Source organism: Engystomops pustulosus, chromosome 3 (assembly GCF_040894005.1).
Source record: "Engystomops pustulosus chromosome 3, aEngPut4.maternal, whole genome shotgun sequence".
In the NCBI taxonomy this organism is placed as follows: Eukaryota; Metazoa; Chordata; class Amphibia; order Anura; family Leptodactylidae; genus Engystomops; species Engystomops pustulosus.
In genome coordinates, this window is record NC_092413.1 from 172,804,191 (window position 1) to 172,831,075 (window position 26,885).

General features: G+C 43.8%; 2 protein-coding genes across 3 annotated transcripts in view; one reads left to right on the forward strand and one right to left on the reverse strand.

The window, feature by feature from the left end:
* Positions 1-22,627, reverse strand: part of EIF2A (eukaryotic translation initiation factor 2A) — a 36,241-nt gene extending 13,614 nt beyond the window's left edge. Inside the window, exons 1-4 of one of the 2 annotated variants that reach the window (XM_072143038.1) lie at positions 22,474-22,627; positions 16,992-17,061; positions 15,378-15,452; positions 12,975-13,093 (exon numbers count right to left, since the gene is read on the reverse strand). In XM_072143038.1, coding sequence (XP_071999139.1) covers positions 12,975-13,093; positions 15,378-15,452; positions 16,992-17,061; positions 22,474-22,501 — 292 coding nt within the window. In that variant the 5' untranslated portion in view covers positions 22,502-22,627. The remainder of the gene's footprint in view (positions 1-12,974; positions 13,094-15,377; positions 15,453-16,991; positions 17,062-22,473) is intronic. The other variant, XM_072143039.1, reaches the window with a different exon arrangement.
* SERP1 (stress associated endoplasmic reticulum protein 1) lies at positions 22,554-25,705 on the forward strand. Its single transcript, XM_072143040.1, has 3 exons — positions 22,554-22,960; positions 23,040-23,115; positions 25,397-25,705. Exons 1-3 carry the CDS (start codon positions 22,877-22,879, stop codon positions 25,435-25,437), a joined length of 201 nt encoding a protein of 66 aa, XP_071999141.1. The 5' UTR covers positions 22,554-22,876; the 3' UTR covers positions 25,438-25,705.
* Positions 25,706-26,885: the final 1,180 nt, after the last annotated feature.

Below are 26,885 nucleotides of genomic sequence, written 5' to 3' on the forward strand. Positions count from 1 at the left end.
TAGAGCTGTGCAGAGACGTTTCTGACGCCGAGACCATTTTCTGTCCCCGAGACCATTTTCTGTCCCTGGGACCAAAATTTGTCCCGAGCACCAGAAATGTGTCCACCAGTCCCTGCTAGACCAGTTTTCTTTTGGTCTACTTTCCGCCAGTTTACAGCGCCCAAAATGGCTGTGACACATATTAATTCTGTCTGAGTTTCCACTCCGCCAAAGCCACGCCCCTTTTCGGAGAAGAGTCGGAGCAGGCGGAAAAAGGCATTTTTTCTGTCCCCGACAGCTAATAAATAGGTCTGAGAGCAGAACATGTGGTGAGAGCGCCACAAAACTGGCGGAAACACCATAGTAAATGTCCCCCTGTGTGTTATAATGAGCCGTGCACCTGTGTGACATCACATGACCATGGACTGCTGTTTATCTACAGGAAGTAAATAATGAAGCTTCCTGTTGCATGACAGCAAGCAGAGATCTAGGAAATGTACAATTGATACAAAAAGTGTATTGTGAAACATTTAAAGGGGTTTTCCCAAGAAGATAAGTCAGGCCCTATCCACAGGATAGGGCCTAACTTGCTGATCAGTGGGGGTCTCGGTGCTGCAATTTCCGGGCAGCTCCATAGAGATTAACGGAGCAGAACGGTCATGTGTGGCCTTCTGCTCCATTACTCCTATGGAGCAACGAGGGGTCGGTCAGACCCCTCGTTCTCTCGATCAGTGAGGTCTCAGCACTGATCAGTAAGTTAGACCCTATTCTGTGGATATGGCATAACTTGTCTTCGTGGGAAAATCCCTTTAACACCTTAGCGCTCCGCGCCGTAGCTGTACTGCGCAGCTTCCGACGATTAGCGCTCAGCGCAGTACAGCTACGGCGCGAGCGCATAGGATTTTAGAATTGTCACCACGTCTCGCGACGTGGTGACATCGGGACGAGAATTGGGTGACAGAGGCAGGAGGAGTTCCTGTCTCCGTCACCCGACCAATCAAATCGGTCCCGCCCGCCGATCGCCGTGATTGGCCAGTCAAACCTGACTGGCCAATTACAGCGATTTTGGGCTGAAAAACGTGGTTTTAGCCCCTTCCTCTTCCTCCAGCGGCACCATTTTGGTTTGGTATCGCTGGAGAGAGGAAAGAGCGTTACTGTGTGCACCAAAATACACTTTTACACTATAAATAGTGTTCTGATCCTTATCTGATCCCTATTGTTCCCTACAAATTCCCATCCTATCTGTTTTTTCCTGTGTCCTGTGTGTTCCCTGTGTGATCGCCTTGTGTGATCCCACGTGTCTTCCGTTTTTCCCTGTCTGTCCCTTCTGAACCCAAACGCACTTTTCAGTGCGCTGTGTTAGCGTTGTTCTGCACTGGACGCACTTTTCAGTGCGCCGTGTGAATAGCGCTGCACAGAATCTTTAGCAGTCTTAGCGGTAGTTAGTTTGTCTTAGGGCAAGCTAGGTGCATTTGTAGCGCCTTTTTGCGCGGTGCACATAGGTTTTTTTTCGGTGCCTGGTAATATTTTTTTCCAGAGCGCCGTAGGTGTACCCGTACGTAGCTACTTTTTGTGTGTGCCATCTGTGCGGCTTGTCCGTGTGGTTTGGTGTGCATTCTCTTTTTTTTTGTGTGCTATCTGTGCGGCTTGTCCGTGTAGTTTAGTGCGCATTATTTTTTTTGTGTGCTATCTGTGCGGCTTGTCCGTGTAGTTTAGTGCGCATTATTTTTTGTGTGCCATCTGTGCGGCTGGTCCGTGTGGTTTGGTGTGCATTCTCTTTTTTTTTGTGTGTGCTATCTGTGCGGCTTGTCCGTGTAGTTTAGTGCGCATTATTTTTTGTGTGTGCTATCTGTGCGGCTTGTCCGTGTAGTTTAGTGCGCATTATTTTTTTTGTGTGCTATCTGTGCGGCTTGTCCGTGTAGTTTAGTGCACATTATTTTTTTTGTGTGCTATCTGTGCGGCTTGTCCGTGTAGTTTAGTGCGCATTATTTTTTGTGTGCCATCTGTGCGGCTTGTCCGTGTGGTTTGGTGTGCATTCTCTTTTTTTTTTTGTGTGCTATCTGTGCGGCTTGTCCGTGTAGTTTAGTGCACATTATTTTTTTTGTGTGCTATCTGTGCGGCTTGTCCGTGTAGTTTAGTGCGCATTATTTTTTGTGTGCCATCTGTGCGGCTTGTCCGTGTGGTTTGGTGTGCATTCTCTTTTTTTTTTTGTGTGCTATCTGTGCGGCTTGTCCGTGTAGTTTAGTGCACATTATTTTTTGTGTGTGCCATCTGTGCGGCTTGTCCGTGTAGTTTGGTGTGCATTATATTTTTTTTTTTTTGTGTGCCTGCTAGACGGTTTATCCGTGTAGTTTGGTGCACATTATCTAATTTTTCTTGTTCTCTATTTTTTTTTGTGTGCAATGTCTCAGAAGACGTACACCGTGTTGGAGGCATATAACATGCTTGCCTCTGACACCGAGTCAGCTAGTGGGGATGATGGTCCCTTTTACCTATCATCATCCTCCTGCTCATCTTCCAGTGACCTGGAAGGACCCCCAAGAAGGCGCCGTAGGGTTCCAGGGACTTCTGCAATTGAAGTGCCTGGGACTTCTGCAGGAGAAGTGCCTGGGACTTCTGCAGGAGAAGTGCCTGGGACTTCTGCAGGAGAAGTGCCTGGGACTTCTGCAGGAGAAGTGCCTGGGACTTCTGCAGGAGAAGTGCCTGGGACTTCTGCAGGAGAAGTGCCTGGGACTTCTGCAGGAGAAGTGCCTGGGACTTCTGCAGGAGAAGCGTCTGGGGCTTCCACTGACCCCACATGGGTAGCCCCAGATAATTATACCCCTCAGGTCCCTGACTTTACGGGCCATCCTGGAATTAACTTTGACACGACAGGGCTCAGAGCTGTGGACTTTTTTAAGTTTTTTTTTGATGAGGCGCTGCTGAATATTATTATATTTCAGACAAATCTCTACGCTGCACAACATATTGCCCAAAACCCCACGTCCTTTTATGCACAACCCTACAGGTGGACCCCTGTCACTGCAGCAGAGATGCACAAGTATTGGGGCATAATACTCCTTATGGGGATAGTAAAGAAGCCTTCAATCAGGGACTACTGGAGCACAGACATACTGTACCACACCCCCATGTTCCGCATGGCAATGAGCAGGATGCGCTTTGAAGCCATCCATAAGTTTTTGCACTACACTGACAACACACAGTGCCCACCCAGAGGTGACCCCAGTTATGATCGGTTATTTAAGGTCAGGCCCATATTAGATCATTTTAGTGCCAAGTTTGCCCAGGCATATACTCCCGCCAAACATGTGAGCATAGACGAGTCCCTGGTACAATTCAAAGGGAGACTTCAATTCCGCCAGTACCTGCCCAATAAGAGGGCAAGATATGGTGTGAAAATGTATAAGCTGTGCGAAAGTTCATCAGGGTACACATACAAGTTCAGGGTATATGAAGGGAAGGACTCCACTATAGTGCCCCCAGAATGCCCCCCCTTCCTGGGTGTTACAGGGAAGATAGTGTGGGATTTAGTGCACCCACTGCTGGACCAGGGCTACCACATCTACCTGGACAATTTCTACACCAGCACCACCCTGTTCAAGTGCCTCACTTCCAGAAATACTGCGGCATGCGGCACTGTACGCAGAAATCAGAGAGGTCTCCCTAAGTCGCTGCTTGGGCAAAAACTTAAAAGGCACGAAAGCAGGGCACTATGCAGCGACTCTGTGCTGTGTGTTAAGTACAAGGACAAGAGAGAGGTCCTTGTATTAACCACAATACATGAGCACACCACCACCCCTGTCCCAGTACGAGGTGCCAGTGCAGAAGCCCCCAAGCCAGACTGTATTTTAGATTATAATAAATACATGGGAGGGGTGGACTTGTCTGACCAGGTGCTTCAGCCGTACAATGCCATGCGGAAGTCGAGGGTGTGGTACAAGAAGCTGGCCGTGCACATCATGCAGATGGCATTGTATAATGCTTATGTGCTGCATCGATATGCCGGCCAGAGGGGAACTTTCCTGGAATTTCAAGAGGTGGTAATAAAGTACTTTCTTTTTGGAGACCAGGAAGGGGAGAGTGCTAGCACATCTGGAAGTGAGGCCACATCACGTATTGTACCAGGGCAGCACTTTCCAGGAGTAGTTCCCCAATCAGCCAGCAAGGGAAGGTCACAAAAGAGGTGCAGGGTGTGCTCCAAAAATGGCATTAGGAAGGACACCATTCATCACTGTGAGACATGCCCAGAAAAACCAGGGTTATGTATGAAAGATTGCTTCCGAATTTATCATACATCCCTGGATTTTTAGAGTACCCTGTTGTTACCCTGACGCACAGCTTATACATCATGCCGCATGCCGCATCTTCCCTTCTAAGCCCTGCCATGTGCCCAGCCTGTAGATTACTGTCCCGTATGCTTTACCCGGGAAAACATGCATCATGATTTTTAGGGTGTTTGTCTCCCGTGGCAGCAGCTGGGCACAAAATGACATAATGGATATTTTTTACTATGCACTATCCATTATGCACTTTTTCAGGGGTCCACCTGTGGGGTTAAAATGCTAACTATACCCCTAGATTAATTCATGGAGGGGTGTAGTTTCCAAAATAGGGTCAGTTCTTAGGGGTTTCTACTGTACTGGCCCCTATTGGCATCTACAAATCTTTCATGATGCCAAAAAGAAAAAAAAAAGTACAATGTCTGTGCTCCAACAAGTTATTCCCTTTTGAGCCCTGTCGTGTCTCCATCCTACAGATTATTGCCTCCTATGGGGTATTGCCCTAACCGGGGTAACCCGCAGAATGATTTTTGGGGTGTTTGTCTAAAGTGGCATGAGTTGGGCAAAATACTTTTGTCACTTCAATGGCATATTTGATAAATTGCAATACAATTGTTTCTCTGCACTACTCACTTTGTATTACATTTGAGCCAGCACCTTAGTGGTTAAAATGCTCATACAAACCTACATACATTCTTTGAGGGGTGCCCTTTCCAAAATGGGTTCACTACTTGGGGGTTTCTATTGTACTGGTACCTCGGGGGTACCCCCCATTACCAATCTAGTGAAAACGAAGCTTGAAAACCTAAATTGTGCTTCTTTATTCCTGACCCCTGCCGTGTGCCCAGCCTGTAAATTATTGGCACATGTGTGGTATTGCTGTACTCGGGACAACCCGCAGAATGATTTTTGGGGTGTTTGTCTAAAGTGGCATGGGTTGGGCACAGTACATGAGGCACTAAAATGACATTTTTGAGATAAAAACACAATTTTTACTCTGCACCATTTACTTTGCACTCAATTTTGGCCAGCGTGTTGGGGGTTAAAATGCTCATACAAGCCTACATACATTCTTTGAGGGGTGCCCTTTCCAAAATAGGTTCACTACTTGGGGGTTTCTATTGTACTGGTACCTCGGGGGTACCCCCCCATTACCAATCTAGTGAAAACGAAGCTTGAAAACCTAAATTGTGCTTCTTTATTCCTGACCCCTGCCGTGTGCCCAGCCTGTAAATTATTGGCACATGTGTGGTATTGCTGTACTCGGGACAACCCGCAGAATGATTTTTGGGGTGTTTGTCTAAAGTGGCATGGGTTGGGCACAGTACATGAGGCACTAAAATGACATTTTTGAGATAAAAACACAATTTTTACTCTGCACCATTTACTTTGCACTCAATTTTGGCCAGCGTGTTGGGGGTTAAAATGCTCATACAAGCCTACATACATTCTTTGAGGGGTGCCCTTTCCAAAATAGGTTCACTACTTGGGGGTTTCTATTGTACTGGTACCTCGGGGGTACCCCCCATTACCAATCTAGTGAAAACGAAGCTTGAAAACCTAAATTGTGCTTCTTTATTCCTGACCCCTGCCGTGTGCCCAGTCTGTAAATTATTGGCACATGTGTGGTATTGCTGTACTCGGGACAACCCACAGAATGATTTTTGGGGTGTTTGTCTAAAGTGGCATGGGTTGGGCACAATATATGACGCACTAAAATGACATTTTTGAGATAAAAACGCAATTTTTACTCTGCACCATTTACTTTGCATTTAATTTTGACCAGCGTGTCGGGGGTTAAAATGCTCACCACAACCACCGATAAATTCTTTGAGGGGTCTAGTTTCCGTAATGGTATCATTTATTGGGGGTTACTATTGCACTGGCACCTCACGGGCCCTGCCAACATGACATGGCACTCCAAATCCAAACATGTGAAAACGGAGCTGGAAAATCAAAATTTCACTCCTTCCGTTTTCATCCCTTCTGTGTGCCCAGTCTGTAAATTATTGGCACATGTGTGGTATTGCTGTACTCAGGACAACCCGCAGAATGATTTTTGGGGTGTTTGTCTAAAGTGGCATGGGTTGGGCACAGTATATGAGGCACTAAAATGACATTTTTGAGATAAAAACGCAATTTTTACTCTGCACCATTTACTTTGCATTTAATTTTGACCAGCGTGTCGGGGGTTAAAATGCTCACCACAACCACCGATAAATTCTTTGAGGGGTCTAGTTTCCGTAATGGTATCATTTATTGGGGGTTTCTATTGCACTGGCACCTCACGGGCCCTGCCAACATGACATGGCACTCCAAATCCAAACATGTGAAAACGGAGCTGGAAAATCAAAATTTCATTCCTTCCGTTCTCATCCCTTTTGTGTGCCCAGTCTGTAAATTATTGGCACATGTGTGGTATTGCTGTACTCAGGACAACCCGCAGAATGATTTTTGCGGTGTTTGTCTAAAGTGGCACGGGTTGGGCACAGTATATGAGGCACTAAAATGACATTTTTGAGATAAAAACGCAATTTTTACTCTGCACCATTTACTTTGCATTTAATTTTGACCAGCGTGTCGGGGGTTAAAATGCTCAGCACAACCACCGATAAATTCTTTGAGGGGTCTAGTTTCCGTAATGGTATCATTTATTGGGGTTTCTATTGCACTGGCACCTCACGGGCCCTGCCAACATGACATGGCACTCCAAATCCAAACATGTGAAAACGGAGCTGGAAAATCAAAATTTCACTCCTTCCGTTTTCATCCCTTCTGTGTGCCCAGTCTGTAAATTATTGGCACATGTGTGGTATTGCTGTACTCAGGACAACCCGCAGAATGATTTTTGGGGTGTTTGTCTAAAGTGGCATGGGTTGGGCACAGTATATGAGGCACTAAAATGACATTTTTGAGATAAAAACGCAATTTTTACTCTGCACCATTTACTTTGCATTTAATTTTGACCAGCGTGTCGGGGGTTAAAATGCTCACCACAACCACCGATAAATTCTTTGAGGGGTCTAGTTTCCGTAATGGTATCATTTATTGGGGTTTCTATTGCACTGGCACCTCACGGGCCCTGCCAACATGACATGGCACTCCAAATCCAAACATGTGAAAACGGAGCTGGAAAATCAAAATTTCACTCCTTCCGTTTTCATCCCTTCTGTGTGCCCAGTCTGTAAATTATTGGCACATGTGTGGTATTGCTGTACTCAGGACAACCCGCAGAATGATTTTTGGGGTGTTTGTCTAAAGTGGCATGGGTTGGGCACAGTATATGAGGCACTAAAATGACATTTTTGAGATAAAAACGCAATTTTTACTCTGCACCATTTACTTTGCATTTAATTTTGACCAGCGTGTCGGGGGTTAAAATGCTCAGCACAACCACCAATAAATTCTTTGAGGGGTCTAGTTTCCGTAATGGTATCATTTATTGGGGTTTCTATTGCACTGGCACCTCACGGGCCCTGCCAACATGACATGGCACTCCAAATCCAAACATGTGAAAACGGAGCTGGAAAATCAAAATTTCACTCCTTCCGTTTTCATCCCTTCTGTGTGCCCAGTCTGTGAATTATTGGCACATGTGTGGTATTGCTGTACTCGGGACAACCTGCAGAATGATTTTTGGGGTGTTTGTCTAAAGTGGCATGGGTTGGGCACAGTATATGAGGCACTAAAATGAAATTTTTGAGATAAAAACGCAATTTTTACTCTGCACCATTTACTTTGCATTTAATTTTGACCAGCGTGTCGGGGGTTAAAATGCTCACCACAACCACCGATATATTCTTTGAGGGGTCTAGTTTCCGTAATGGTATCATTTATTGGGGGTTTCTATTGCACTGGCACCTCACGGGCCCTGCCAACATGACATGGCACTCCAAATCCAAACATGTGAAAACGGAGCTGGAAAATCAAAATTTCACTCCTTCCGTTCTCATCCCTTCTGTGCGCCCAGTCTGTAAATTATTGGCACATGTGTGGTATTGCTGTACTCGGGACAACCCGCAGAATGATTTTTGGGGTGTTTGTCTAAAGTGGCATGGGTTGGGCACAGTATATGAGGCACTAAAATGACATTTTTGAGATAAAAACACAATTTTTACTCTGCACCATTTACTTTGCATTCAATTTTGACCAGCGTGTCGGGGGTTAAAATGCTCACCACAACCACCGATAAATTCTTTGAGGGGTCTAGTTTCCGAAATGGTGACATTTTGGGGGGTTTTCTATTGTACTTTTACTTCAGGGGCTCTTCAATTACACTGTGGCACCACAAAATATTTGCAGCCAAATTGGCCTTCCAAATTCCCGGTATCGCTAACTCTGTTCTGGACATCGATGTGCGGGGAAACAGCTGCTGACATCCACATGTCTGGTATTGCCGTACTCGGAAGAAGCAGGGCAAGAAATTAGGAATATATATTTACCTCAAATTCCTTCTGAATGTATCCGTTTTAGGGCTAAATTGGAAAGATTGAAATCAAAAATTGAAATTTCAAAATTTCCACTCCATTTTCATATGCTTCCGGAAAAATAATTAAAGGGTTAACAGACTTCTTAAATGCTGATTTGAATAGGTTGAGATGTTAGGTTCATAAAATGGTGTTACTTGTGGGGGTATATAGTACATAAGCCTTTATAGAGCACTTCCAAACTGAATTGATCACCAAAAAGTTCGCATTTTTCAAATTTCAAGAAAATCTGAGAAGTTGCTACTAAAACTTCAAACCTTCTCACATCCATAAAAATAATGGAAACGTAAAACAAATTATGGATATAAAAAGAAGACCAATGGCAAAAGGTTTCTATCAAAAAAAATTTGTGGTATCACTTTTTGTCTAAAAATTATAACATTTGAAACTTTGAAAATAGTCATTTTTTTCAAATTTTTCCTAAATTTTTGAATTTTTACCCCCCAAAAAAGGAACGGATCACTGAAATGACACTACTAACATAAACTACAATGTCTCACGAGAAAACAATCTCAAAATCACAGAGATATCTTAAAGCGTTGAAAAGTTATTACCACAGGAAGAGACACTGGTCAAATTTCCAAAAAAAGTTGCGAGCCTTAACCTGCAAACAGGCTGCGTCCTTAAGGGGTTAAATACTTAAACAATATCCATTATTTGCTGGAATGTGTTTTAAGTGGACAACCCGTTTAACATATTGAAATGGTGACTTATTCCAAACCATAGGGATAAATGAATGTATACTACAGGGAATGCCTCCCACCATGCTGTCATGGGCATCACATCCAGGCCATTTCACAGGTTATAGAGGTTTATAATCCAGGTTTATAGATCTTCATTCAGTTATGAGGCCTTGTTCACACATGGCATACCACATACACAGTAATAATACTGTATTTTTCCCCATTGGTCCAGGTAATCACAGGAGTTGCCTTCTTAGAACGACAGCTTTTCCTGCAGCTTAATTTATGATCGGAAACATCTTCTAAATTTCTTAACTGTTCCTACTGGAGAATAGTTACAAAGAGCATGCCTCACTTTGGAGGGCTTGTCCTGTATAACATGCACTGACCGCCCTGTAACTGAACAGGAACCGTGTAACGTTTCATTTCACCCGTGGAACTGCTGAACAGTCCCTTACAAATAGCACGCGATCACTGGTGAAGGAGGAGGTCAGGACTGAATCCTAACCCATTCCTTATATTTACACAAGTCTTACAACAAACAGATAATACTTCCAAGTTCCGCTATGCAATGTTTTACAGACTCACTACCAATCTAACTTGTTATACCTGTTTTTATTTTATGAACAAAGTCAATAAGAAACCCTACAAAAAATCTTGGTACCTGACTAATCCTGAAAAAGTCAAGTAGATGTACCATATAGGAATTAACAGTAAACTGATCAAACAAGACTCAGCTAATCCATTACTGAAAAAAATAGCGCAAGGAACGCTATGGCTGCCCTCTTGGGTATGCATGCAAAATTTAAACAAACAGAAAAAGAGGATACGGCATGCCAAATATAATAGTAAAAAGTAATTTTTATTAATTGCAAAATTAATAAATACACAGCGCCGCGATCTTCGTGCGGGGGGCGTGTCTGTGTAGTCATGCGAGGCGAAACTTGGGCTCCGCCCCTCTGACGTCACGGGCCCGTCCCCGCCGATGACGTGGGGCCGATAGGCGGACCATGCGCCATACACACAGGTGAACGTGGACCCTTAATTTGAATCTGGCGGCTGATTGGCCCCCAGCTACATATAATCCTGGAGCGTGTGCATTAACACCACCCCTTGAAAAAGACCAGGCGGGTTGAAACGCGCGTTGGGGGCTAGAGGCACGCCAGGTAGTATGTCCAATCATTACAGGTCATGCAATGCTTAACTTTGTAACCATTTACTAAGGCACGATGCTGCATCATGGAATTTAATTACAGGCCGATATAGGCAATATGCTGTCAATGGTATACATGTTGCATTGCAGTTCATCATTGTTTACACTGGTTGTTTACACTTTTTGTTAATATACTATTGTATGGACAGTATATTTGGTTGTGCCTCATATTTTACGTCTCTTCTGAGATGCTATTTTATGCGACATTTTAATGAATTTTGCAATTAATAAAAATTACTTTTTACTATTATATTTGGCATGTCGTATCCTCTTTTTTTCTGTTTGTTTAAATTTTGTAATCCTGAAAAAGACACGACTGTCCCAAAAACAAGCAATAAAAAAAATACAATAAAATGCAAAAAGTTAAAGAGTATTTCCCAAGTGAAAATCTCCTGTTAGGAGAGATGTATGTGACATAGGCCTCAGTCAGAAGAACTTTGGTGCTCCTGTAATGCAGTTTATGCTTGGTGGTTAGCCACCTCAGCTGTTACATAATCTAATTTTCTAATTAAAGGAAATTGGGACCTGAGGGTGCGGTCACACGTCGCGTTTACTGCATGCGTTTAAAAACGCATTGCTACAACTGAAGGGAGATTTGCCTTATTAAACAGCTGTTAACACCCGCGCTTACAAAATGCATGCGTTAACCGAGATGTTAACGCATGTGTTAACACTTGCGTTTTGTAAACGCAAGCGTTAACAGCTGTTTAATTAGGCAAATCTCCCTTCAGCTGTAGCAATGCGTTCTTAAACGCATGCGGTAAATGTGACGTGTGACCGCACCCTAACTGTTCTTAGGACATTTATATCATCCTGCTAACGTCCTGGACTCGGCCCAAGTGAAAGTCTAAATAGCCTGGTGCCGCAATGGCAAAACGTCACACGTTTAAAAGCCTCATGCAGGATTTAGCTTGAGCCATTTACCACTGACCAACGGAGAAGGGGCTGGCGACCAATTTTCCACTATTGGGTGAAAGTGTGGTACAATCTTAGGGACAGAGGATGAGCTCATTCTGGGAATAAGCCATACAGAATAAAATCTCTACACTGCTAGATGTGAAAAGGCCAGTTACAAAGGCCAAAAGAGGACATTTTTGTGTCCAGAGAGAGTGGCTTATTGCTTTAGAGAAAGATGTACAGGCTGTAGTGGTAGCCGTGCAGGCGTAAGCAGACGATCTGGAAATCCAACTGCATCATAATGAATGAATATTTTGAAAAGCAAACATAGCAGAAATTGGTGGTCACCAATAATCTTGAGAAGTGGCAGATATTTATGGCCAGGAGCAACCAAAACCATCAAAACATCTGACACACACCTAGAGCTGCCAGTTCGTCAAAGCCATTCGATGCTGCTTACATTTTTGCACTACAAGGATTGAGATAGGACCCTGCAGCAGGCGTGCGAGCAACAGGATATTACCATCCACGGGGAAACAGTTGCATTCTTTCAAGGTTTTTCTACAGTGGTGCAAAATTCTATTATCTACCCAGCCAAACCGAGTGCCGTGGCTAATGGCATGACACAATACTTCGATACTCCATGTGCTGCTATCGGGTGACTGTATGCTTGTTGCCCATAATGTCTGAAGGAGAGGGCAGTTGTCATACACATGTTCTGGACCTACGAGTATACAACTTACATCTGCTTAGGGAAATGAAAATGCGGTAGTTGAATAGTGTGAGAGGGTTGAGAATGTTGGAGAACTATGAGCAGATGGTCCTGGCGAAGATGTCAAAAAGTGTATTGCTAGACATTGGTTCCATGGGTAGCCACCAAGGATGGGTGTTGTGGTAAAGCAGTCAACCGTATGATCTGGTTGGAGCAAAAGCGCCTTTAGGAAGAGAAGGGGTGTTGAGAAATTTGGTAATTCCCAGAAAGGACTAAGTGGATTAACTAATCAGGATTGTTGTTAGAGTAAACTGCAGATTGGGGATGAAAGATTGGAGTTTCGGGTGGGTAGATGGTTGGTTGGTTGGTTGGTTGGTTGGGGGGGGGTTGCAGAGCAGTGAGGGCGTTCAATTGTTTATGTGCATTCTTGATGTGAGTGTTTTGAGACTGATATATCCTGTTTGGCTCTGCTTTACTTGATGGATGGGTGTTTTCCATAAAGATGTTGTTCTGCATAATACACATTGCAACTAATATGATCCCCAGGCTCTGACCGCAGGATGTGACATTTAGAAATATATACAGAAATATATAGACATGGAAATTGTATATTTGTCACTGGTTGTTCATTGCTGATAGCATATACAAGCAACAAAGAGGAGACTGCTGAGAGACGCTGGAACCTTCTCCCCATGTGCGATGGTAATGCTGACATTTACTTACTGATATACGTTTGCCATGTTGCCAGGATCGTGTTCTTTGGAGAGATTTCAAGGCCAACCACTTTTGGCAGATCAAAGGTGTGCAGCAACTTGCAATCAGTCGTGCTCACTACATTTGTCCTAAAAACACAAGGGTTATTTTTAAAGGCAATGGTGATTTAAGGAATTAATGATTAAACTATACAGCAGTTCTAGCAGCAATGGATAAGAACAGCACTGATCTGCGGACTTTATGCATATACATTACTATGCTGACAGTAGTGAATCAGATCTAGGGGCACTATAATCAGTTATAGCGTTTACATATTATGACATATAGTTAAAAGGAAATCTACCATCAAATTCACACATGAGAAACCAGGGACACTTACTCCAGGCACCTTGAAGGCCTCTGCGTGGTGCTACCGGAGCCACTCCATGCTGCAGCTTCACCCCAACTTCCCCCTACAAGTGTGTGAAATTACAGCAGAAGGAAGGAGATACCATGGGAGAAAAGGGAAATGGAAACATTCTCTTGTACAGTGTAACAGTCTGTGAAGCTACAGCACAGAGGGGTTCTGGTAATGCCCCCCAGAGTTCTTCTGTCCCAAAAGCATAATTCTAAAAGGAAGGAGGCCATAGGTAACAAATCTAAAAAGATTTCCGCAGTCACGGTGCCTGGATCTATGAGTAAGTATCCATTGTTTTTCATGATGGATTTTGATAGTAGCGTTGCTTTAATAAGACCTTGGCGTGTAAAAAATAAGTTCACACCTGTGTCCGGCAGGTTCCATTTCACTTTACATTGATAACAGCGTATAAAACAGCACAGTACCCCGAGACTTTTTTCCACTTTAAAGGAAGCTACATTAAAGTCTATGGAGAATGAAAAGTGAATGGAAAACCTGCTGTTCACCTTCCACTTTATGTGTCCATTACACCATCCTCAAAAAAGTGAAAGAGCTCCAACACATTTGTTAACTGGGCCCAAGTCTAGCCCTTGTAATGATGGGACATGGGGAGGAGTATCATAGTATATAAGGCTGGAAAAAGACACAAGAGCATCAAGTCCAACCTTTAAGTATTAAACAAATGCGGTTTCCCCATAACCCCTGACCCCATCCAGGCCTCTCTTGAACATGTACATAGAGTCCGCTATAACAACCTCCTGCGGCAGAGAGTTGCATAGTCTCACTGCTCGTACAGTAAAGAACCTTTGTCTATGTTGATGGTAGAACTGCCTCTCCTCTAGGCGTAGAGGATGCCCCCTTGTCCTGGTCACAGGCCTAGGTATAAAAAGATCTTTGGAGAGATCCTTGTACTATCCGTTCAGGTATTTGTACATTGTAATGAGGTCTCCCCTCAGCCATCTAGTTTCTAAACTGAATGACCCCAAATTTTGTAATCTGTCATTGTATTCCAGTGCCCGCATTCCCCTAATAATCTTGGTTGCTCTCCTTTGCACCCGTTCCAGTTCTACTATGTCCTTTTTATACACTGGTGCCCAAAACTGTACACAATATTCCATGTGTGGTCTGACCAGGGATTTGTACAAGGGCAAAACTATGTCTTTATCATGAGAATCTATTGCTCTCTTGATGCATCCCATAATTTTAGCAGCAGCAGCCGCCTGGCTCTGGTCAATAAAATTAAGTTAACCATCCACCAATAACCCCCCCCCCTCACCCAAACAAGCAGCAAGTTAGGCCTGTGGATAGGGAATAACTTGTTTTGTGGGAAAACCCCATTAAACCTCATAAGCCCATTCCTCCAGCTTCCACAAGATGGGAGGGGCCAGCCAATCAAGACACGCCCCTTCCAATGACAGGTAATTACCTCCGATGTAAGGGTAACAATTTTAGCTAAAAGAAGGGTGTCAGGAATTCCTCACAAAAGCGGATGGGCTGTTGCTGAACGAAAGTGCGGTATTCCAAAAAAATGGAGAAATTTGAGAAATTGTGGAGTGAGTGGTTGGATACACCGGGACTGGCATCACAAGCATTGCTGAGAGGAGGATTAGCATGGGGGGTACGAATGTCAGGGTATGAATGATTCTGTGGGTCTGGTAATGTGCGGAAGGGCTGGGGCATGGCCTAAGTTATTCTAAGTGATAGGAGTGGGCAGACAAGGCTCATAGCAGAAGGTGAAGCTGTCAGGGGCTGGAACCGGGGGGCGGGAAGGATGGGGGTGGGAGGGGCTGTTTTATCCCCCCAACTGGGGCACTGTTGGTGTTGTATTGTTTTCTATAAAATGTAAAAATCAATAAAGATCAATCTGATTGAAAAAAAAAAGGATGTCAGTTAATATGGCTCTATGGAAACCTGTCACTAGATGTATTTGTGAAAATGTGGCGACAGGTTCCCTTTAGGATACAAATAATAATCAAAACCATAAATTACTGGCCCAAGTCTGTAATAACACTTACACTTCTCCATTGCACCATACAAACAGCTTCCCATCCTTGCTAAAAGTGCTTACTTTGCAATTTTTGCTGCAGTCCCTAGAGTAAAAGGAAATAAAAAACCAAGGTACATTATAAATTATCACTCAGAGTATTTATTAATGCAACCAAGTGAAGACAAACAATGTAGACTTTATAATAAATTTCAAGTATAGACAACAGAGGCTGGAAATGTTCTCTCCAAAACAGAGCAGATACGCCACCATACCAAAAGTCAAGTATAGGGGACTTATCGAATGTGTATGGTTTAAGACTGTCTAGTCTAACTTAAAGGGATTTTACTATAAGTTTGGTAAAGGCCTAACATCCAGTACCATCACAGATCAGCAGCTGGTGAATATAGAATGGAATATGAAGCATACAGGTTTTGTATAGTGGTAAGAATCCGGAAAAAGAATCTGAGCTGCAGTGCCTCGGTTCAGCCACCTCACTGGTGACCGGTTCTCTTTAAATGAAAGCTAAACTGCAGTGACGCAGTTCAGCCACTACACATAGAATGGAGCTGTCCGCTTCATGTTGCATTCTCGGCTAATCAGCTGCTGATGGGTGGTGATGTGTGGTGATGTTGGGTGATGGACCCCTACCAAACTGAAATTCAAGATTTTGGCTCAGAAAGCCGCTGTAATACTTTCTGCCTATTGGCTTCATTTTCAAAAATGTTATGCCCCCACTTTTAGTGCACTGGAAACATTTTTGGGCGCACTTCTTAGCCCAAAAAGAAACAAAGCTCAAACAGCAAAGTGTTAACTGAGTTTTATAAAAAATGAAGATGATCATGTGGATATACTAATCCCTTCATGGAAAGACTTTACTAGTTTTATCACAGTGGCAGACACATCTTGATGAATTTGGTGCATCTTTGACTTTCTAGTCTGAACAGCCCTAACTTTTGGGTTAGCTTGTGAAAAATTTATCAAAACATTGACAGAATAAAGCAGACTTGGGGTCCTTTCACACAAAAGCGTGTGCGCCGGCCCGGACTTAGGCACACATCAGTGCGCTGGAGGGAAAGAGGGATGAGCGCTGCTAAACCTTCCTCTCTCCATGGAGCAGTGAAGTGCAGCCACAGTAACAAAGCAAAATATAGGACACGTCACAGGGACCGGGCGCCTTAGACGTCAATGGGGACCTATATTCGGCCGCAAATGCTGCGGACGCATACCGGTCCCCATACATTATTGTGAATGAGACTCATACTGCTTATCCTCTGAAACCACCCTCTCCCCCCCTCATTAAAAACATAACATACTGGCGTGTGCCCCCTCTGGCAGGATAAGCTCTTCTTTTACAAAAAAAAAGGCTTTTAAAACTTTGCAAACGAGGCTAACACCTTTTTTTTCTTAAAAACCAGGGAATAAGACGATAAAAAAAAGAACATATCCTGCAAGAATGGGCACACACCTGCATGTCAGTTTGCTTGGTTTACAATCCTTCATCCTGGTGGTAAATGTCCTTTAAGGTTTTTGAATTCTGATGGATTTATCCCATCAGAGATCACTTGTTGTGTATTAATTAGGAATAACAAACACCACTGAAATTACATCTTTACAAAAGCATGAAAACATAAGAAGTGTTTACCGTTGAAATACATCAAAATTTGCAATCTTTGGGGGACCCTGAATCATATGAAGTCCATCAGATCCTCTGACTAAAAAGAAAATGGAAGACATTAAAATATTAAGCCGTCAAGTAAAAGGTTAGATAAAAGCTAAAAGACAATGCAGCTTTAGGGCTCATTCAGACGGGCACAACCGCTGCGTATCCACAAAAAAAATACAGCTGTATGATGTGCAAATTCAGTCCGTATTGCATCCGCATTTTTTTTTTAAACCTCCGTATGTCATCCACTTTTTTCTCCCGATCCACAAAAAAAAAAAAACAAAAAAAAAAAACAGGGTTCCTAATCTACTTTTTGCCCTGCTAGGTTGGTTGCAACATTTGAGAAGAAGAACGGACCACATATGGATATCATCATGTGCACATCTGTGAAAAAATCGGATGTATGAACAGACCCATTGGAATACATGGGCCAGTATGCCATTCGTTAAAAAAAAAAAAAAAAGGGGGGGGGGGGATAGCACACAGACATCAAAAATTAGAATTTGCAATTCAGGAGGAGGAAAGAAAGTTCAGAGGCATAAGAGTACATAAATGAACACCTTCTGCAGACCAAAGGCAGGAGACTGGGCATTAGGGAAAACAAAGCAGTCCAGGGTGCACGTCCAATATATGCAGACAGAGAAGGCAAAACAAAAGAGGGAAATGCGGCACTCACCGGAATGATGAAAAAATGCTTTCTTTATTATTATTGTAGAAGTGCAAAGCGGTAATTCGGTTTGCGCAAGTCCACCATAACAGCCCCACCCAGGAGGTTGCTCCTAATACCTCCAGGGACAGGAAGTCGAGAGTTTAAATTCCCCTCCCTAGCAACCCCTCACCAGTGCCTACCAAATAACAAAAGGAAAGGTTGGCAATTTTCTATCCCATCACCATATAAGAAGAAATTGAGGAAGGAATAATAGGGGGTGTCATGGAGGACTTGCGTAAACCTAATTACCGATGAGACCAATTCTCATTTTCTGTTGCATCACCCATGACAGCCCCACCTGGAGCTTAGCCAGATTATTACTTAGGGGGGACCTTGTGCCCCCATGATGTTGAAGGGAGGCAACAAATGTCCTATTGTCTGACATTATCCGGATGTGTTAATTCCCAATGCTATCCATAGACTAACACTGCTTTCAACTCTTTGAAATTTCATTTGTCCCTGGTATTCCAATCCCATTGTCACTGCTGGATTGCTCCCTGTAGGATTGCTCCCCAACCTCAGAGGCTGAAATCTGTGCGTATAACTACTACTACTGGATTGGGATCCCAAAATACCCCTGAGATTTTCTTTCTGTACCCACCAGGACAGATCTAATTTTACTCTGGAAGGGATGGATATTTTTACATTTGAATGTAAATGGTTCTTGTCCCAAATGGACAGGATCCAAACCTGAAGAGACCTGGTAGGATTCTGACACTATCTTACGCTCTGGATGCAAGTAGACCCTAGTAGACTCACTGCTGAACGAATGGTACAGATCATCTTCCTGTAAATGGATTTTATCTGAAGACAGGATCTATTGTCACTGGATTTTATAGGTTCAAGATGGAATCTGTAAACTTGCGGAAACCGAATTACCGGCAAGTCAAATTCTAATTTTTGATGCCTGCGTGCTATCTCTCCCCCCCCCCCTCCTTTTTTTTTAATGAATGACATACCGGCCCATGTATTCCAATGGGTCTGCTCATACATTTGTTTTTTTCACAGATGTGCACATGATGATATCCATATGTGGTCCGTTCTTCTTCTCAAATGTTGCAATCAACCTAGCATGGAAAAAGTAGATTAGGAACCCTGTTTATGTTGGTCCATAAAGGGTTTTTCACAAACTATTTTGTAGCCTGATCTTAACTACAAAACCCATAGATTTTGAGTGATTTTCTCCCAACTGGCTACAGACTTCCCGTGTCTGCCCCCCACCTTGGCATCACTTTTGGTTGTCCTTACGTTTTTGGCCGAAAAGGAGGCCTCTTCCTCAACCTCCCCTGGAAGCGTTCCATCTGCCCGACTTACCCCTGGACCTAGGCATTTCCTTATCTCTGAAAGGGCATTTAAAGGATTTATTTTCAGGGAACCCTTTCTTTTTATCCGAAGCTTTCTCGAAGACAGAGTCTAGGTCAGGGGCAAACAGTCATTTTCCTTGCAAAGGATTTATTTAAAATCTCCACCCCACTGCTTCAACCAAAGGGCACTGGGCGCCGAGTTTGTGAGTAGCGCGCGTAGATTCTTTGGTGGAGAATCTAATGCCGTCAGCATCATCATCTGCTAGGAAGGCTGTAGCAGATTTGGAAAGGGGAACGGATTGAAGTGTCATTTCTCTAGAAATGTTTTCTTTTATGTGTGTCTCCAGTTCCCCCAGCTAATAATTAAGTGTCCGGGCTACTGAAGTGGCCGTTACATTAGATTTAAAATTTATCATGGAGGACTCCCATGATTTTTTCAGAAGTGCATCCATTTACTATCTATAGGATCAGTTAACTGTGCTGATCCATGAAAGGGAGAGGAGTTTTTTTCTAACAACCTTGGTTACTGATCCTTATTTATCTATTAGTAACCGGATACGGAACTGATAAACGTTTCTCAGGGTCTTTTCACTACTCTAGAACTATACCTTTAAGTATCTCATTTAACGCTTTTCTTTTTGGGTCTTGGCCCCACAAAGAATTCCTCCTCGATTGCGTTGGGTTCAAACACTTCTATATTTCTCTTACTGCTTTTAATAGTTTTTGTAACTCTTCAGACAAACATATCTAGTACAGGTACGGTCATCAAAAGTGTCATACGAGGTCTCATCATCCCACAACTCTTTAGTATTACTATAGGAAATTTCAGAATCCGAACATACAACACATGATTTTCACTTTTTTTCCCCATGTGATTCAGAGTAAAGAGATAACGACTGCTATACTGATTTTTGTACTGCTGAATCATGGATTTTAAGTCTTTCAGTAAGGCAGGTTTTTCTCCCTGGACTACTTCTGCCGTGCATGATAGACACAATCATTTCGTATATAGGTGTCCGGTAATTTAGGATTTCACACAATTCAGCGTTTAGACTTTTTTTTTTACAACTTTTGAAAGACTTCCCTCCTTTTCCTTTTTCTCCTTCACCTTTTCTCTCTCTTTCTCTTTGGGAAGTATTTCCTAAAGTAGGAAGAGCTATACCCTACTAGACTGTATTCCACCGGACTTCTACCGGTCTCCTGACTGCGCATCTCTTTTTGACTGTTTGCGTGGATGGGGATGTGATAATTGCGCATCCTTGAGATCGATCGTACACATGAAAGATCCCATTCCTATCAGGGGAGTTGCTGTCTTTACAGATTCCAACTTAAACCTATAAAATCCAGTGACAATAGATCCTGGATGTTGGTCCATAAAGGGTTTTTTCACAAACTATTTTGTAGTCTGATCTTATTTTCTAAAGTTGGAAGAGCTATACCGTACTAGACCATATATTCACGTTTATAGCCAAATGAAAGTACTCATTGACCAGGACCTGGATTTCCTCAACCTCATCTGCCATTGTAGCTCAAAGCCCCGGAGCTACTTGGATGAATTGGCAGGGGAACCTGCCACATAACCCCTCTGCCACCCTATGTCCCTCTGCATTGGCCCCTGAGGACCGCTAGGAGGGGACCGTATCCGGACGGTTGCCAAGACCCGGAGATAGCGGGAGCCAGTGAGTGTACCACCCTCCCCACATCTGGAGGAGAGGATTACTTTCTCAACCTATCCCCTGTAGGGACAGGAAGCACAGGTGAGGGGTTGCTAGGGAAGGGAATTTAAACTCTCTCGACTTCCTGTTCCTACTGGTAATACAAGCAAACCTTCTTTTTCCCCGAAACCTCACAGATGGGGCTGTCATGGGGGACGCAGCGGAAAACACCCGTCTGAATGAGCCGTAATATGTAAGCCCTGCAGACGTCACAATGAAAAGCATTAGAGAGCAGCAGGTTGGGTGAGACACATTCTGCTTATTGAAACAGCCTGCACATCTTTTTAAAAGATGGCCATGGCTCTTATTAACCTCAGAGTAAGTAGAGGTCACAGTGCTCTAAACCACAGCCTTATGATAATTGCACATTTCTAATTAACAACAGAATAAGAGCCATTATTTGGCCAAATATTACTGTCCCTATAACATCTGACCATGGTATAATGATCCAAATTAGCAGAATCACAATAACAAGTCCAGGCATGAGAACCAATATGCTGATCCAAAACCAAGAGGACATGGTAGCTGCCAGTCCTGGCCTGACTGTAGGTAATAAGACATCTAAGGGTGAAGACACACGTGGCGTTTTTAGGCCGTTTTTAATAGAGTGTTTTTCAGATTGGAAAAAACGCATGCGTTTTTTACGATCTGAAACCACACTAACTAAAAACGGCCCAAAAACGCCACGTGTGTCTTCACCCTAACAGTATGGGAGCTAAAAATCTCAGCTGATCCTAGATCGAACAAATCCTCTGGATGCAATGCAGCCACATTGCGACCTCCTGAATATGCCCCGAGTGATAACACTGCTCAATTACGGATCAGTAGTGGATAGAGGGAGAATGGGCCACCCACAGTCTGCTGTTTTCTTTTACACAAGGCTTCTTCTTCCCGAAACTATGTAAACTCATAGTATGTCTCATCACACACAGATGACATGCACGGATGTGATCACATGACATTGTCAGTTTGTATATATTGCACTCTGTGTTGGTTCTCTTTTGAAGGCGAGCCATTTATTCCCATCCACAGCATAGGGGACAAGCATCCGATCACTGGGACTCCCTGGAACCATAACAACAAGGACTAGTCTTATCAAGCACACAGACTAGAGCCCCTCTTTCCCTGTTTGTATGTGTGTAGTGTTTGGATGACTTGGTCACCATCTGTGAAAAATAGAAGTTTATTTTGTGAAAATGGAAATAAAAACATGTTACATATGAAGTTCCTCATATGAATAAAGTGCTGGACCTACACAGCATTTACATGGATCCTCTGGGCCGCTATCCTAGAAGCCTCAGGGAAGCAAATGGAGCGCAGGACCAGAGATTTCTTTATATATGACACATCAGTAACATTCATGCCCCCCTTCTCATCAGCCCTGAGGGTCACAGTATGCTCTGCAGACAGGCACTGTAGACAAGATGTACCTCCCATTAATGGGTAACCGGTGTCCTACTGCTGGGGCCCCAGGTACTCAGAGCAGTAGTGCACACTCCTAAAGAAGGGGGCACCAGTGCAATAATAAATGGGGGTGTAATGACACACTCCCTGCAGAGGGCAGGAAGCCGCAGTATAATGTGAATGGAGGCGAATGTCCAGCTATGAGCTGCCGCTGTGCAGTACATGTGACAAGGGCTGGAGAGACTACACTGCTATCCTAAGCCCGCAGCAGCCAGCGCCACACACTACACCGGCAGAGAGAAGCGACTACTCCACGTAACGAGACAAACCTGCCAGCAGCGGCGTGGGAGGCGCCATCTTGAGCCGGAAAGAGACAGATGACGTAACGAGAGCGTGGGAGGAGCCTCCGCGTGATACACGTAACCCTTACTAGCCGAATCACACACCTCAGCAGAGCGGAACAAGACGTCTGACGGAGTGCACAGTATCCTACCGCCGCCGCTTAATACAAACACACGTGTAACCTCCGCGGACTATTTAACAAGATATGATGACGTGTGCGCAGTAGTACGAAGACGTAGTTCCGTTGTGGGCGGGGCCGGAGGAATTGCCTACGCTGGCAGCTCGGCGCCTCGGTATTACACAGCTCACACACCCAGCAGTGCAGGGGCCGGTGACCGCTCTTCTTGTGGCCGTTATCCCTCCGCTCACACGTCAGCAGCTGCTGCAGCCATGGTGGCCAAACAGAGGATCAGGATGGCGAATGAGAAACACAGCAAGAACATCACACAGAGAGGCAACGTGGCCAAGACCTCGGTACGTGTGCGGGCAGGACGCGGGCAGAGCCGCACAGTGTGTACACGGGCACATAGTAACTGTCTCTTCTTCTCCACAGAGGAACGCGACGGATGAGAAGTCCTCGGTAGGTCCCTGGTTATTGGCGCTCTTCATATTCGTGGTGTGCGGCTCCGGTGAGTAGCCCTGTCCTGCTGTCATTGGAGGTGCTGGGGAACTACTACTCCCAGCGTGCCTTTCTGTGGAGAACTACTACTCCCAGCCTGCTCCCTCATAGTGCTACTCATTTTAGAGATCAACTACCTCATCATGCTTCCCTTACTCCCTGTAAGCTACTTGCTTTTTTTTATAGGACTACTACCCCCAGCATGCTTCCCTTATTCCCTCTAAGCTGCTTCTTGCAGAGGACTACTACCCTCAGCATGCTTCCCTGGAACTACCACTCCCTGTTAGGTTCTTGTAGAGGACTACTACTCCCAGTCTGTAGCTCCTACTAGTCAGTCATCAGTGGGTTCGAAATGACTACTCCCAGTGTGGACCTGCTGGGAGTCGTAGTTATACACCAGACTGGTTGCCAGTATGACTGTAGTACACGTCTGGTAGAGTCCATCTGACTCAGATCCACACCTGAGGCTTTGGTGTACTGCCCATCACGCTGTCAGTAATCTGTGCAGTTTGGGGGAGTGATCGGACCCTTCCTTTACCAGAAAGCTGTGTCCAGTATTTGGGGCGATGCCTTTCAATGTTTGTTGCCATATGGTGCCACCCAACAATATAGCAGTGTAGTCTTGTCTTTAAGACTGAGGTGACTTGTTGAATGACATCACTAGACAGGTTTGCCTGGTAACGCTATGGACACCAGTTCGATCCTTCGCTTAGTTTGTGCAACCCAGCGATAAGTGGATGGCGACATCTGACTAATGATGGAGACAGTCAGCAAGTTGTGATATCAGGCTGTAGGAGATTCCAGTTGATAACACTGATCCCTTCAATCTGCTGCTCCGTTCCCAAATCGCCACACACAAACCCATAGAGGTGACCCAAACCCAGTAACAGGTGACAACTAGACAATCCCAGAATCCCTGATGTCACAGTTGTGATGTGTAGACAGCGCGTGTGACATGTCGGCACATCCTTCCTCTGCAGCGGAGGTTGCTGCTCTGCCTCGGGGAGCAGTCTAGCATTCCTGTGCTACTCTCTAATCTGCCCTGTGATTTAATACCGTATTGTTTACTGAGATTAAATAAAAGCGCAGCAGTCATATATTGTATGTCTGGGAGGAAGGGATTAGCTACTTAGCTGAAGGAGGTGACTGATCTCTGTACAGGTTGTGCTCAGGTGATGGGGAGACTTGCCAGAAGTAGTGATGTGGCTGCCATGTGTCACACAGCAGTATATACATTCAGCGTAGCTATATGGAAGAATAGTAGTCATGTAGTACATAATACATGAGCATGTTTAGTCCTCTGTATAACCACTGGCTTCTCTTACCTGGTATGTTCTGATGTGCCATATGGGCATGCGGCTCCTCCAGTATGGCATATCTACAAATTACAGGTGTACTGATCCAGGTACCGTTTGGTGAATAATTGACATTCATATTTCGGGCTTTAAGGGGTTGTCCAGAGGTTGTTCTTTTTTCCTTAAAAAATACCGTGCCACACGTCCATGGTTTGTGCTGCTCTATACAGCTCAGTTACAATACCAGCACAAGCCATGGTCAGGTGTGGTGTAGCATTTGGAAGAAAGCAGTCATGTTTTCCAAACCTCAGACAACCCCTTGTAGTGCATACACCTGTAGTGCAAATATCTGAATGTTCTCTCCTAGAAAAGTAGATGACCGCTCACCTTATGCTGAAGTGGCCAACGTATTGCAGAAAGTTGATGGATTGTTTCCATGTCCAGGGATAACAGGACATGTTGCTAGGACCAAGTAGGCAGCAAATCACTGCAGTCTATAGTAACTTCTCAGCTCTCCACCTAGCTTACAGCACAGATTTTCTCCAAATAGCTTTGACCCTTTTAAAATGTATTGTTACCAGGATATGCTCCAACTATTGTAAGAGACACTGAAGAGGGTGGGAAGGGTAGTGACTACCACCTGGGGAGACCACAATATAATGGACCTGTGTACAAAATATGTTCAGATTTTCTATATTTCTTGAGATGCAGATGCTTTATGTGTAGGGGGGAGGGGTGAGAATTGGTAAATAATAGCTACTAAACAATGCAGTTCCTTGGATATCTGGCTTGATGATGTGTTTTCTGATTTTCACCTGCTACCATATGGTAACTGATTCGACTAGTGTACCATTATCATATAGCCATATTGCTAACTCTTAGAAGTGTCTACCATATGGTGTCTAAAGCTGGCACTCAATTTCAGAATTAATTACATAGTTATTAAAGAAAATCCTGTAAATACAATGTATAATAAACAATTTTTTTCCTTTCCAGCAATTTTCCAGATCATCCAGAGCATTAGGTTGGGCATGTAAAACGTTGTCTGCAGATGTTACAATTCTCCTGTGAAGTACACCATGGACTCTGATTTATTATTTTTCTGTTAATTGGGACAAACTAAGAAAAAAAAAACGGATTTCACAAAACTGCCTGTTCCAGAATGACGTAAACGATGATCATCCGAATCATTCCAAACGGTTCCACCAAAGTCATTCCAAGTTTTCTATCCATGCCACAGTGCCTTCAGAGAGCACCATATGCATAAGAGCAATAAAAGCAGATCTGCGGTTGTGGAGCTACTTATTCAGTGACGCGTCAATCTGTGTGGAACTAATTTGTATGCAATGTAGATACCTGTAGTCTGAATAGGTTTTGTGTTGGAATCTATTTGTTTGTTAAATATTCTACCTTTTTAATGTATAAAATTGGTTAATTCTTCTTAATTTAAGAATCAAAAGCTGGAAAACCGAGTAATTTTGAATATTCTCTATATGCTGCAAGAAAAATGTGTGTGCGCTCACTCTTCTTCAGCCGCTCGCTTTGCGCATAGAGGCTTCTTAGTTCTCTTGAAAGTCTTTTATTCTCTTGCCAAAAAGCACCTGCAATGTGCCACTCCCCAGTTCAGCCCACTAGAGGGTGATCAGGAGAAAAGCTGCGCCGTGGACGACTATGGTTGCATGGGATGGGAAAGAGTGGGTGCAGATTGGAGACCCCCTAATCATAGAGCTGTCTGTTCAAGCCATTTTGGCCTTTATGAAATACTGTGGACAACTTGTCAAATTTTTTTTTTTCTATTCTTGTCTGACCTGTTTTTGCATGCACAAGAACCCACTCTCTGTTTTACCGGTGGTTAAATATCTACACAACCATAGGTATTGTAACAAAATGTGACCTACCCTAAAAGCAGTGTACATTTGGTGCGTTTTGTAAGTAAAAAGAAAATAAAACCTTACAAAAACTGTTCAAGGAGTTTTCACTGCATATTGAGGATTGGATGGAAAAGTGAAATATCACACAATGTACCAGCACTACTTTGTGCTGAGTCTTTTATGTATATAATTAGGACAATGCAAAAAATTATAATGTATAATATCTTTTTTCAATTTTTTCACGCACCAGTCCCTGTGTACTTGGGCTGGTTTTAGGGTTTGTGCCAAGACTAGGAGGTTTTGGAAGCTTTATCTGACCTTCTGGAGCCCTTTCCACCAAGCCCTGGTGCCTTGTCCTGTATACAGAAGTATTTTGCCAAGACCCGGATGTTCTCTAAAAGTAGGCAGGCCAAGGATGATGCCCTTGCTGGAAGCAGGAGAACTTTTAGCTGGTGACAGGTTCCAATAGCCTAATCTATGCTGATTAAAAAAAAAATGCATTTGTCAGCATTGTGGATCATTTTAGTAGTTATAAAAGTTTAATTCACATTCCCTGGCTCTCTGCCAGCAGCATTTGGTAAGTCCCAGGGGTGGGGCAGCTGCAGCCTGTGTCT

Excerpts from the sequence above, each read along its gene's own strand:
- SERP1 (XM_072143040.1), top strand. The coding sequence starts at position 22,877 with ATGGTGGCCAAACAGAGGATCAGGATGGCGAATGAGAAACACAGCAAG. Across the intron at positions 22,961-23,039 it reads GCAACGTGGCCAAGACCTCG|AGGAACGCGACGGATGAGAA; the intron begins GTACGTGTGCGG and ends TCTTCTCCACAG. Across the intron at positions 23,116-25,396 it reads ATTCGTGGTGTGCGGCTCCG|CAATTTTCCAGATCATCCAG; the intron begins GTGAGTAGCCCT and ends TTTCCTTTCCAG.